The following is a 14,875-nucleotide window of genomic DNA, read 5'->3' on the forward strand; positions in this document are numbered from 1 at the left end:
AGGAGAGAACAGTTCCCAGCTCATTTTATGGGTCTGGCATTACAATGATACCAAAACATGACAAAGACATTATAAGAAAACTACAGATCAGTGCACTCATAAACGTAGATGTAAAAATACATAACTAAATTTGAACAAGTCAAACCCAAAAAACATATGAAAAAGATCATGACCAATTTGGTTCACCCCAGGTATGGAAAGTGGATTAATATTCCAAAATCAATCAATATAATGTACTATTATATGTATTTACTATTAATAAACTAAAAAAAACCCCAACCCAACCATACAATCATCTCAATAGATACCAGAAAAAGTATTTGACAAAATTCACTCATTTATGATAAAAAATGTCTATAAAGTAAGAATGGAAGATAGCTTCCTTAATCTGATAAAGGGCATTCTGAAGTTCATATACCTAATCATGAAAGACTGAACGCTTTTCCGCTAAGACTGGGAATGAGGCGGGATGTCTGTTCACACCACTTTTATTCAACATTGTACTAGAGTCCTAGCAAGTACAATTAGGCAAGAAAAAGAAATAAAAGATATACTAACTGGAAAGGCAGAAATAAAACTTTTTCTTCACTGACAATGTAACTATGTAGAAAATCCTAAGGATCCACAAAAGAGCTACCAGAAATAATAAATAAATTTAGCAAGATTTCAGGATACAAATTCAAATAACAAAAACCAATTTTATTTCAATATACTACCAACAAACAGTTTTAAGTTGAAAATTTAATCCTCAGTGCCTAGAAGGGTGCCCGGCAGATGTTTATGTGTACCTTTCTGAATTTTGGCATCAATATTTTGTTTATTTCAGAAAAAAATGCTTTTCTTCCTCTTCTACACATTGAAACAGTTCAAATATTGAACATTTGTTTAAACATTAAACACTGAGGTTACCCGTGCCCTTAAATTTTGCTGGGATGATTCATCTTTGAAACCATATGTGCTTGGTGCATGTGGGGATGGGGTGGGAAGGAAGCATTTTTACTTTATTTTCCTATGGTAACTGGCATCCTTAGATTTTTCTATCTTGTTTTGGGTAACTTCTGGTAATACGTTATTGAAAATTATCAATTTTATCTGCATGTACGGATATTTACAGACAACAAAGCAAATTAGTGTTACATTATTCTTTTAATAACCAGTACATGTGTAATTATGCCCCCATTCTCTGATTTTGTATATCTGTGCTTTCTTTTAAAAATTATGGAATGAAAGAATTAGATCTCTGTATAATATGAATTTTTACTAGCTATTTCTGGAGGAACTAAAATAAAAACTACCTCAGGCATAATTCCTGTAAATTTTGAAATAATAGTTATTACTTTTACATGCATGTAAGTTGCTTACCAACATCTTAATAAAAATACCTTTTTAGATCAATTTCTTGTTGCCATTTAACATGTTTGTTTTCAAATTCACGAATATTTTCCACACCAATTTCTTCACAGAAGTGTTGAAAAATATCATCTTCTACCTTTTAAATTATTTTAAAACAGGTTTAACAATTAATTTTAGGAAACATATAGACAAATGCTTAAATATAAATTTTTCCCTCTTATATTTTTGTGGATTAGGTCAAAAACTAATTCTACCAAACATTACTGTAGTCTGAGGAGTCAGTGCTTTCTCTTCCTTTAACTCCACAATCTATGTCCATCTTATTTTCAAATTTCTTATTCAGAAAAACAATAAAGAAAGCTTGCAATTGGCCTTACTAAGTGTTTTGGCTTTATGAAGTGTTTAATATAAAATCGGAAAGATTTAGTCATTTACTTTAGTCATACCAAAATATAACATTCTATGTAAACAGAGAAAACATTCTTTCATATGAGTAATACTACAGCATCTTAGACAGTATAAAAACAAGAGGAATAGAGCATAGATTTAAGAACCAAAGATTTGGAATGGGCCTGCTGATGACACCAAGGCCATGGGTTCAGATCCCATATAGGGATGGCCGGTTGGCTCATCTGGGAGAGCGTGGTGCTGACAACACCAAGTCAAGGGATAAGATCCCATTACCGGTTATCTTTTTGGGGAAGAAAAAAAAAAAAAAAGATTTGGAAAAATTAAATGAGCTAAATCCAACAAAATAAAATTTAAATCAAATATTTTTAAAGCCCTGCATGTAAGTATAATTGTAGGATGAGAGAGACCTGTCTTAACAGAAGGACAAGTTAAAAACTTTTAGATTTTAGTTGAATGTACATTAAATATAAATGTGATAAGATTGATGCAGTAGATCGATCCAATTAGCACAAGTAGATAATCCAAATCATGGAAAGTTATATACACAGCGTTATATACATAATACTCTGTACTGATCAGAAAATATTTTGACATGCTCTGTTCTGGGCATTGGCAAACAACAGAGCATCCAGAGGATGATTACCAGAACTGGCCTTAAATCCATGGTGATGTGAAATGATAAAAGAAATTAGGGATATTTAACCTGGAAAAGAGATAATTAATGAGCTACATGAGTCTGGTTTCAAATCATGGGATAAAAATCAGAACTAAAAGCAATGGATGGAAGTTACAGAGTGATGATGTGACAAATAACTCTTGGAGGATCAGAGATACCCAACAGTGGAATAAGTTAAATCAGAAATTTCCTGACACTTTATAAGCAGAGGCTAGATAACCAAATCTTTCTTGCCCCGAGAACCAAGCACCATGCCTGGCATCTAACAGGTGTTAGAAAAAAATAACTGTTGAGTAAATGAGGAACCTTAAAAGTTAACGTAAATGTCAGTTCTCTACCGCCTGGTGTCAAGGACAGTGGGATAAAGGAAGAGACTAATTTTTACAATGGGCAAGGAGAGGTTGGATAGAAGGGAGTGTGCACTGGTCATTGTCTCTTGAGATGGGCAATAGTGGTTCTCAAAAGATCCAAGGAAACTAATTTGGCAAAGCAATAAAACTTAGCTTACGTGTTGTTTCTGATAGGGCACTGTTAACTATCATCCTTTGCTTTAGCACATATTCAAGAAGTCCTAAATCTGGTATCTGGTCTACAACTATATTCTATATGCCTGTCAGTAATAAATATAATATTTATGACCTTATCAATCTTTTCTTGAAGTTCTTTAATACTTTGTTGTTCTTTGATTCCTTCGCTCAGCATAGAACACTGAGGCTCAATATTTAGTAGATCACTTTGTAGCTGAGATTGTTCCTAATAACAAAAGAGAAAACATTTTTTAACGTGGCCATTTTAGTTTTATATAGTAAAGCCAAAAACATGATAGCTGTCTCTTAGAATAAAAGAGGAATCCATGAGTTAAGATGAATTCAAGTACAGTTGGATAACAAGATTAAGTACCATAAAAATAATTAAAGGACTATAATATTACCTCAATTATAAGGTCAGGAATCTAAAAACTACATGATGCTATCTATATAATTCCTGAAACTCTGCTCTAGTTCTAATTTCCATCAAATTTTGCATAAGTCTGTAGTACCTGGTAAAAGGCAGCAAGGTGCTTCTTTTTAATCATCTCTAGTTCACGCTGTGAATATTTGAGTCGTGTTTGAGTTCCTTGTATGAGAGACTGTATTTGTTTCAAATCTGTTTCCTTGCGGAGTGTCTTCATTAAATCCTAAGAAGACAAATATAAGAACATTTTACAGTAGAAAAGCACTTTCACTTTTTCAAAGTAATAATTCATTGATTTTTTACATACAACCCCCCTCCTTCTGATAAGAGACCTGGCATTTAAGTACATTAGCCATCTGGAGTAACCAAGATGCCATACAAACTTTTCGAAAAACTAACATGCTTTCCAACAGGAAAGGACTAGGTATGAAAGATGAAGAACGGGGAGTGGACGTGTTGCCCTCAACACAGAGAAATGGCATCGGCAGGATCGCGTGACTCACTGCCTCACTTTCCAGGCATCCTTGTCTTTCTGCTTGCCTCCCCTATTCCCTTCTCCCTTCACTCACCTTATCACTAAAACAAATTAACTCCCTCGTATATGTTCTGTATTTTTACTCCAAGTCCTTGTGACATACAAGTACACGATGTGTATATATATATTCACCTATATATGTAGGTTTTTCAGGCTTGTTTTGCAAATTTGGAATCATACGTGTGCTATTCTGCATTTTGCTTTTCTCACTCAATTACTCACAAAAGGCAGCTGATAAAGCTCTAACTTCATTCTTCCAATGGCTGCATATTCTTCCAGAGTGTGACTGTACCAAAATTGTTCAATTACTCTCTTACTAATGGGCATTTGCTTTGTCTCCAGGTTTCTGCCACCAGAAACAATACTACAACATACCTGGATGTATAACCCTCAAGGTCTGGTGTTTTTATTTCCATGCAATAAATTCCCTGGATGAAATTCATGGATCAAAAGTTTTTTTTGTTGTTGTTGTTGTTTTTAAGATGACCTCTAAAGGGATCTTAGCCCTTGGCTTGGTGTTGTCAGCACCACGCTCTCCCAAGTGAGCTAACCGGCCATCCCTATATAGGATCCGAACCCGTGGCCTTGGTGTTATCAGCACCGCACTCTCCCGAGTGAGCCACGGGCCATCCCTAGTACTCACATTTTTATTTTAATAGCTGATACTGAATTGCTTTCCCCAAAACTGTAACAATTCACGTTTCTATAGATAATGTGAGTAACTCTTTTCCTTACATCTCCACCGGCAATAAGAATTTTATATATATATTTATTTTTCCATGTCTTATTGATAGGCATAAAGTAAACTTAATTTGTTTTCCCCTGAGTACTGTATTCCATATCAAACATTTCTTCATGTTTACTGGCCATATAGATGTCTTCTTTCATTGAACTATCAAACCCTATCCCTTGCCCAGGTGTTTCTATCACAATGCCTTTTTCATGTCAATTTGCAAAGAGTTCTTTAATAGGATACAGCCTATGTTCTTCATTTAAAACTTGTGTACATTTTAAAACCAGGCAAATTGTACACAATTTGATCGCATTAAAATTCAAAACTTCTAGGGCCCAGCCCGTGGCTCACTCGGGAGAGTGTGGTGCTGATAACACCAAGGCCACGGGTTCAGATCCTATACAGGGATAGCCGGTTAGCTCACTGGCTGAGTGTGGTGCTGACAACACCAAGCCAAGGGTTAAGATCCCCTTACCAGTCATCTTTTTAAAAATAAAAATAAAAATTATTTTACATGCATTTTTTAATCCATCTAGAATTTATGTGTGTCATAATATGGGGCACAAAATTACTTTCTCTAGATGTGCCAATAACATTAAATAATCTATCCTTTTACCTCTGAACTGAAATGTCATCTCTGTTACATACGAAACTGTCAGATATACTGGGCTCTATTTCTGGAATTCCTAGTTTTACTAATCTGTCCATTTCTATGCCAATACTACGTCAACTAGATTAAAATCGTTTCTCAGAGTATTCTGTGTGCTGGCAGGGGAAGTCCTACCTCACTCTCTTTTATTATATACATTTTTTTACTAGTCTCAAGAAAATTCATATGTAAGAACTGAAGATCATCTTATCAATTAAAAAATCCTTGGTACTATTTTTAATTAAAATTGCATTCAAATTATATATTGAAGGTCTTCTAACCTATGAATACAGCATGTCTTTCAGTTGTTTTATGTCTTTCAATAAGATATAGTTTTCTTTTTAAATTAAAAAAATTTTTTTCATTGTACATGTTTATGGGATAGTTTGTTGTTTCAATACATGCATATACTGTACAATGACCTAATCAGAATAGTTAGCATATCTACCACCTAAACGTTTATTATTTCTTTGTGGTTATAACATTCAAGATCCTCTTTTCTGGCTGTCTTGAGATATACTATACAACATTATTGGCTATTGCCACCCTAGGGCACCAGAACTTATTCTTCCTATCTAACTGTAACTTTGTACCTGTCTACCAACCTTTCCCCAGTCCCCTGCCCCCTCTCTTTGGTAACCACTATTCTACTCTCTATTTCTCTCTCTCTCTCTCTTTTTTTTTTAAAGATGACCAGTAAGGGGATCTTAACCCTTGGCTTAGTGTTGTCAGCACCACCCTCAGCCAGTGAGCGAACCAGCCATCCCTATATAGGATCCGAACCCGTAGCCTTGGTGTTATCAGCACCACACTCTCACAAGTGAGCCACAGGCCAGCCCTTCTATTTCTCTTCTTTTGTCTTTTTTATTTTTCTTAATTGACCCATGATAATTGCTTATATTTATGGAGTTACTGTGCCTTCACATTTACATTTATTCCTATTGGGAGCAGAATATTTTTTCCCTTTTTAAATGCAAAAATATAAACTATGCCTTTATATTCATAAGGGAAGTCAGTCGTTAGTTTTGTTTTTTGTTCTCTCTTTATATTTAATATTAAAGTTATACTATCTTTGTAAAATGAACTGGGAAGTTTCCATATTTTTCATGGGTTAGAATGGTCTACATAAAATTAGAATTATATCACATAGACCTCAGCCAGCTATAAACTCAGTCTTTTTTAAAAAAAATTTGTGGTAAAATACCCATAAAATTTACTATCTTCACCATTTTTAAGTCTACAGTTTAGTGTTAAACTATTGAATGTCATGCAGTAATCTCCAGAAATCTTCATTTGGTAAAACTGAAACTCTGAGTCCATTAAACTACTCATTCTCCATTCCCCCAGCCCACTGTACTCACATGTACATACCACATTTTTATCCATTCATCCAGTGATGGACACTTGGCTTGCTCCTACCTTTTAGCTATTGTGAATAATGCTGCTGTGAACATGGGTGTACAAATATCCCTGTGACCCTGCTTCCAATTCTTTTGGGTAGACACCCCAAAGTAGAATTGCTGGATCATTCTATTTTTGAGGAACCACCATACTATTTTCCAGAGCAGCTGCACCATTTTATATTCTTTAAGTCTTTTTTCAGTGGTAGATCACCCAACTATCAGTGGCTTTAAATATATTGTTTTTTTCTTTCCTCCACACAAAAGCAGTGTAGGGTGATGCAGTTGCTCAACAATAGCACCAACTCTAAGTTTCTTAGTACAATGGCTTTTATCTCATGCCTGTTTTTCTCTTGGTGCAAGATTGCTGCTGCAGCTCCAGGGCTCTTAACTGTGTTCTAGGCAAGTAGAAGAAAATGCAAAAAGTAACACTAACACTTCCATTTATATCTCATTGGCCAAAAATGTCACATGGCCACCCCTTGCCACAAGAAAACTTGGGAAATCAACTTGTCTTGTTTTTAATGATTCTACAATAGAGGCAGGTAAGGAAGGAAGAAATTGTGGATGGGGAATGGGCCAGCCAATTTCACTAATGCCTGCTACTGTGTCAAATGTCCCACATTTTTTCTGTCCAATCTTGGTAATTAATATTTTCTGAAAATAATTTCTTTCAGATTTTGTTTTTTAAACTATATAGTTATTTGCATCTAAGATTCTTTAAAGTTTTTTAATTTTCTCATTCCTGATCACATATGTTTGCTTCTACCTTTTCTTTCCTTCATTAGGGTTTCAGAGTTTATCTATTTTATTAGTTGTTCAAAGGAACCAGCTTTTAGATTCATTTGTCCCTTTTCTGAGTTGTGATCACCACGCTCAGCCAGTGAGCTAACCGGCCATCCCTCCTTTTCTGAGTTGTAATTAATTTCAGCTTTGAAAAATAATTCCCTTTTATAGTCTTGTTATTTTGTGGTTGTTCTAATTTCTCAAGGTGAGTAATAAGTTCTCTTGTATTTCATCTTTCTTCTTTAATAGTTAAGACATTTTACTCTTGATGTAGCTTTCACTGTGTCTCAAAAATAATGGTAAGGGGACGGCCCGTGGCTCACTCGGGAGAGTGCGGTGCTTATAACACCAAGGCCATGGGTTCGGATCCCATATACGGATGGCCAGTTAGCTCACTGGGTGAGAGTGGTGCTGACAACACCAAGCCAAGGGTTAAGATCCCCTTACCGGTCATCTTTAAAAAAAAAAAAAAAATTAAAAGAACAAAAAAAATAATAATGGTAGGAAGTATGTTCATCATTTTCTAGACATTTTATAATTTGCCTCGTACACTTAATTTCTACGTAGGCAAAGACTTTTTTGGTCACTATTTCTAATTTCATGAAATTATGATCAAGGTGACCTATAAAAATGTCTTCTTTTGAGGTTTCCATTGTGATCAGCATATGATCAGTTTCTGTAAGTGTTTCGTGGATATTGTTAGTAATTCTTCACATTTATTGAGCACTTGTCATGATTCTTCACAGCTTACACCTTTTAACCTACTTCATCCCCTTAACAATGTTATGAAATAGGTATATTATTATTCCCATTCTATTGATAAGGAAACTAAAGCATAAAAGCATGCAAGTGACTTAAGAGTCATACTACTAAAATGTTTCACTATAAGTTTCATCTTTATTAAGAAGTATTCTCATTTTAAATATTTAGGTGCTACGTGCTATAAACAGGTTTATAATGGAGAGCTTTGTTTCTTATCACATAACATCTCCTTTGTTCAATTCATTTAATAAATATTTATTGAAAGCGCACCATACGACACAAAGATTTTTAACTTTAAAGTTCACGTTGTCTGATATTCACTCCTTTTTTGTTTGTTTGTTTGCATTTGTCATGTGCTCATCCCATTATTTTCAACATTCAGTTTTAAGATGACTTCTTGTAAATGATATTTAGCTTTTTAACCTATGACAGTTTTGGTCTTTTAACGGGAGACTTAAATCCACTCATTTACCATAATGACTGATATACAAAAATTTTATTCCTTCCCTCTTTTTGTTCTTTTCATTCATTTTTGTTGGTTTGCTATTTGTTCTTGTGTTTAACACTTTGGTTTCACCTCTGTCCCTCCCACCCCTCAAGATTCGATCTTTAGAATATTCTCATTTCCTTTCCTCACAGATTCCTCACAGATGAAACTTTGGAACACATTTATATCTCTCTCCATTTCCAATACCTTGGTTTTGCTGTTAGTTTAGCACTATTAATTTATTATAATTAGGTCTATTCTAATTCTTGTGGTGCTTAGAGTACTTTCTCTAGTATCTTTGTCACACGGAGTATATGGATGACATTCTCTGAATCTGCTTATCTGCAGATTCCTAAAAGGTAAGTTGTATCCTGGGTTATAATCCTTTTTCCTGTAGCTATTATTCCATAGTAGTGTCCAGTTCCGTTGCCTAACGTAAGCTTGATTTTCTTAAACCTATAAAATTTTTTTCTTAAAAAATGTGTGGGGGAGGGTAGTTTGGCACTGATTCTATAACCTACTAATTTTATAACCTAGGCATTCACGAATTACACCAAGATCTGCATCACCGTAGCCTTTTCTCACCACACTTACATGGGACTGGGACTGAGTGTGTCCTTTCAATGGTAATATTAAGGTGGCTTCTCAGATTACAAAATCTTTTTAAAAATTTGTTTCCCCTCGTCTGTGTTTCTTTTCATCCTTCGAGATTTTATTATTCTCAAGTCTCCTGAGTCTATCCACCAAGGCTCTATTAGCAGATTTCTTTATCATTGTAATTTTGTTCCCCTCGTTGAGATGCTTCTTCCATTTGGTCTTTCAGGTTGCTAATTTGGTTCTCAACAATGGCAATCCTCTCCTTCGATTCTATAGCTAAGAAATATTTTTAGTTCTAGAAAGTCTCTTTTTTTTTTTTTTTTTTTTTTTTTGAGGTAATGGGGGTTGGGGTGAGGGTCAAAACTATACTGAATCTCCTTAAAGCTCCTTTACTTTTCTGTTGTTGTTCAAGTTGTTGCCTGGCTCCTGGAACACCTCAGATGCTTTTACGTATTTCTTTGCCCAGTGAGGATCAAGTTTGGGTATTAAAGCACCCTAAAGAGCAGCAGCCCCACAAACGACTTGTTCAGCAAATAATTAGCTTCATGGGATTCAAGAAGACCAGGCATACTCACATGAGACAAATGTTCAATTTACCCTTAGGATCCCCATATGTCCTGATTCTTCCCCAAGTCTTCTTTACAGATGAAGAGGAGGAAGCTCTGCATCAGCTTTTCCCAGCAGCCTCCTCCAGAACCCAAGATATCATTCCCACCCAGCTGTCACTTGGTTCAGGTGAGACACACAGGTGGGAAGTTAATATGGACATGGATAGAACGCAAGTCATTTCAAGTTGCCAGCTTCTCAGAACTTTCTCTGGGCCTAGGCCTAAATTATTAAAATTTCTAAAAGCTGAATATTTCTATACCTTAGACTAAAACATAAAATGTGGTCTTATGCTTACAGAAAAAGATTAAAATATGTTAAGTAACCTTGCCACAAATCACTATTGATTCAATCCTTGAGTTTTTGATTCAATCCTTGAATCAAAAATTGGTAATTTGTATACACAAAAGAAGAAAGCTAAATAGGAAAAATAAATTATCTGGAAGCATTCTATCAATTTAGTATCTAAAGTTGACATTTCAAGTATGTGGGGTGGAATTACACTAGTCAACAAATGATGCTTCTATAAAATGACAAGTCAATTGGTAAAAATAAGGTTGGATCCCAGTCATCAAAATAAATTCCAAAGGAATAAAAAAATGTAAATGTTAAATACACAAAAGCACTAGAAACATTATTGAATTTCTTTTGTGAGTTAAGAAAGAATTACATCTTTCTAAGCATGATATATTACAAAATCCAGAAATTATAACAGATTAATAAATTTGGCTACATAAAGGTTAAAAACACATGCATGACAAAAAAGAATAAAGTCAAGCATCAAACAAATAAATAGGAATAAACTGTTGATACACACACAACAGGAGTATCAAAAACACTAGGCTAAGTAAAGAAAACATGGGCAAAAACTTCTTACTGTATGATTCCATTTAAATGAAAGCTTAGAAGAGGAAAAACTATGACAGATTGGGTTGCCAGGGCCTAAGGGGCCTAGGGGAGGGGACTGACTGTGAAGGAGCACAAAGGAATGTGGGGGGGGGAGGGAATGTTGGTAATGGAAATTTTCTATGTCATGGTTGTGGTGGTAGTTACATAATGACATACGTTTGTCAAAATATATTCAATTATACATTTAAAATTGGTGACTGTTATTGTATGCTAATTACACCCCAATAAAGCCAACTAAAAAGTCAAACATAGAAAATATTTACAACATAAGAGTATATGACTAAGGGGTAATTTAAGTTATAAAAATAACTTAAAATAGGTAATTAAAAAAAACCTAATAGAAAAATGTGCACAGAAAATAAACACACAGTTCTTCACAGAAGAAAAAATTACAAAGAACCAACAAATACACGAGATGTTCAACCTGTTATAATTTAAGAAATGAGTATCAAACTAGATTACATTTTTCTATCAATCAATTTGACAAAGATTAAAATATTTACTAATACCCAGTGCTGCAATCTAGGGACATGCATGCCCCACTACAAGTTTTCTTTTGATGAGAATTTCGCAATATTTACCAACATTTTATTTGTTTCTATTTTTGGTGGCTAACTTGTACAAGAATAGAACCCTTGACCTTGGTGTTATAACACTACACTCTAACCAACTGAGCTCACCGGCCAAAAGTCTATCAACATTTTAAGTACACATATTCTTAGACCCAGAAATTCCACTTGTAGAAATTCATCTCAGAGATATATTTATACAAATAAAGACGTAATACTAACATGCATTTATAGAGTACTTCATAAGCCAGGAATTGTGTTAAGTATTTTATCTGAATTATTTGATTTATTCCTTATAATAACACTAAAAGGAAGGTACTTTTTTTTTTTTCTTTTTTTTAAATATTACTACTGCCGTTTTTTTTTGTTTTTTTTTCGTGACCGGCACTCAGCCAGTGAGTGCACCGGTCAGTCTTATATAGGATCCGAACCCGCGGCGGGAGCGTCGCTGCGCTCCCAGCGCAGCACTCTACCAAGTGCGCCACGGGCTCGGCCCAAGGAAGGTACTTTTATTATCCCCATTTAACAGATGGGCAAACTAAGGTACAAAGAGGTTAGGTAACTTGCCCAGGGTCATACCACTACTAAGTGGCAGTCAGGATTCAAACCCAGGCAGCTTGGCTATAGAATTTATACTCTTAGGTACTATGTTATTCTCCATCTCTAAAGAATGTTTAATGTTGCACCATTTGTGACAGCAAAATACAAATCAATAGGAGACTGGTTAAATAAATAAACCCATAATACAATACCAGGCAGGATTCATTAAAAAATAAAGTAACTTTCTATATGTGAAAATATAAACATGTCATTTTATGGTATTAAATGAAAAGGCTTGTTGCAAACACTACTTTAGCAAAAATCTATTTTAAAACAAAGAAAATAAGAAAAATAATACATATACTTGCATATATGGAGAACACTTCAGGAGGCTAAGCATCAAACTGTGTTTAGAAAATACCACTGAGATATAAGGATGGGTAAGGGAAAGATTTTTACTTTTATTTTTATTACATTCTGCATTATTTGTATATTTTAAAATTATAGGCATGCTACTTTTACTACCAAAAAATACCTCAACCTGGTTTAAAAACACACTAGCTTATTCCACTAGAATTTTATAACTTTTATGACATGGATTTACCTTCAGCTCTTGGATTAGCTGGCTTCTTCTGTCTCTCAGGTTCTTTAACTCTTTCTCATCCCAGCATCTAGCCTTGTATTTTAAATCACTTGACCCTCCAGAGATCACCCCAGATTTTAAAAATAATGTTCCATCAAGAGCCACTGTCTGTAAAATTAAAAATATTTCACCTTGAAAAAATGTACATAAAGAAGATAAAAATAAGGCATAATGTAGCAATTTGTACAGCTGAAAATATGAAGATGAGAAAAACCACTTACTATACTTTACTAATAAAATATGTAGTTCATGAAGTGACACCAGGAAACAAACCACAAATACAAAACCCCTTTTCACTAAGGCCCAAAGTAATTCTAGGCAACAAATTAACAGCAATTATAAAGGTTCGAAATAAGTTGAATATCAGTTCCAAACATATTCAACACCGGGAAGCAAAAACTAAGAATATTTATATTTAGTATCAAATAGTTTGCATTACATAGTCCTGTGTCGTGAGGAATCTTGTCATATATGTCAATGGCATATTTTGAAAATAGCCTTAATAATTTTAGGATACCAAAAACATCACTCTCTCCAAAATGGATGTGAAACTAGAACCAAGAAAAAAATTTAAATGGGGACAAGGTATATAATACAGCCTGAGGTTTATAGTCCTGCTAGCAAGCATATGCTTTATGGAGTAAATGAAAGGCTCCACTGCTTCTCTGCTTCTAAATTGTTCTCAATAAAGCTTACTTCACCTCTACACTTTCTGTGCTAGTGATGTGTGTATATGTGTATGTGTCCGTGTCTCTTATATGACAATCTTCAAAGTCCTTGTGTGGTCCAGGATGACTCCTAGAGCTTCAGCCATAGTGTCTGTGTTTCAAGAAAGAAGACAGGAAGGGAGAGTCAGGGTAAAAGGGTCTTATAAAGAAACTTTCCTGGCAGGCCCACCAATGACTACCATTTACATCCAGTGGCCACACCTAGATTGCTACACAGTGAAATCAAGGTCCATGAGTAAGGGAGAAGTAGAGAGGAATATTAAGCAGGCAGTTGTCTCTGACACAGACGGGAGGTAGCCAGGGAAAGGGCAGTGGTGGCATGCAAGTGGGAGAGGTATGAATGCATAAAATGGATTGTGCGTGAGTGTGCACGTGTCACAGGGATGGGATGGGGAAAGAAGGAATGAATATAAAAGGGTTTGGAATTCATGGACGAGTTAAGGAACAACTTAGAGACGAGGCTAGTAGACAGGCCAGATCACGGAGCTCTTTGTAAGCCATCAAAGAATGTGGATGGAATTCCATTGAGGACTAGAGGAGCTTATAGAGGGAGCTGAGGAGGACAGGCTCTGAACACTCTGACACCCAACAGAAAGAGAGAAATGTCAGAAAGGAGCCTTAGATAGACCATTCTGGCAACTATTTGGAAAATGCATTGGTCCAGCAAAGCCAGAGATGATGGTATAAATTCAGCCAATAGTACTGAGAGTGAAGAAAAGGAAAAAGATTTAAGAAATATTTAGGATATATTATAAGAAGAGCCTGGGGATTGTTTGGAAGTAGAGGTTAGGAAAGACTCCCTGGGGAAACAATAGGATTTTGTTTGGCTAGAACAGTATTATCAAGAATTGAGTTGAAGAATACAGAAGAGAGATCAAGATTTAGAAAAGAGAATGTGAATTTCATTTTAGACATGCTGATTATATAGCACTTGTGGGCTAGTACTTTACTTATTTATAAAGTGCACCTTGACTATTTTGTTAAAGAATTTAATTCTCAGAGATTACAAAAAAATTATAACATGTTAATAAACAATCAGACAGCTACAAATACTAATTAAAATAAACGTAAGAAATTATACTCGGTGGAAAAAGAACAAAGTATAATTAATAATTTAGAATACTATAATTATAAATTCTAATATTATAACCACTAAATTCAATTAAATAAGAAAAAGATAAAATATTCAATATATGATATTACGGCAAGTAATTAACCATTTACGGGAAAAAAGCTAATACCCACATCTAACAATGCACATCAAAATAAATTCCAGACAAGGGCCGGCCCGTGGCTCACTCGGGAGAGTGTGGTGTTGATAACACCAAGGCCACGGGTTCGGATCCCTAAATAGGGATGGCCGGTTAGCTCACTTGGGAGAGCATGGTGCTGACAACACCAAGTCAAGGGTTAAGATCCCATTACTGGTCATCTTTAAAAAAATATAATAAATAAATAAATAAATAAATAAATAAATAAATTCCAGACAGACTAAAATTAAAATATAAAAGTGAGACCATTGAAGAAAAGTAAACTA

General features: G+C 34.8%; 1 protein-coding gene across 1 annotated transcript in view; it reads right to left on the reverse strand.

Annotated features, from left to right (window-relative positions):
* LOC134368955 (structural maintenance of chromosomes protein 1B-like) overlaps positions 1-14,875 on the reverse strand; it is a 73,375-nt gene that overhangs the window by 25,093 nt on the left and 33,407 nt on the right. Inside the window, exons 12-15 of the mRNA XM_063085193.1 lie at positions 12,572-12,718; positions 3,480-3,617; positions 3,080-3,193; positions 1,383-1,489 (exon numbers count right to left, since the gene is read on the reverse strand). Of these exons, the coding sequence (XP_062941263.1) occupies positions 1,383-1,489; positions 3,080-3,193; positions 3,480-3,617; positions 12,572-12,718 (506 nt within the window). The remainder of the gene's footprint in view (positions 1-1,382; positions 1,490-3,079; positions 3,194-3,479; positions 3,618-12,571; positions 12,719-14,875) is intronic.

The sequence above is a fragment of the Cynocephalus volans genome, chromosome Y (assembly GCF_027409185.1).
Source record: "Cynocephalus volans isolate mCynVol1 chromosome Y, mCynVol1.pri, whole genome shotgun sequence".
Taxonomy (NCBI): Eukaryota; Metazoa; Chordata; class Mammalia; order Dermoptera; family Cynocephalidae; genus Cynocephalus; species Cynocephalus volans.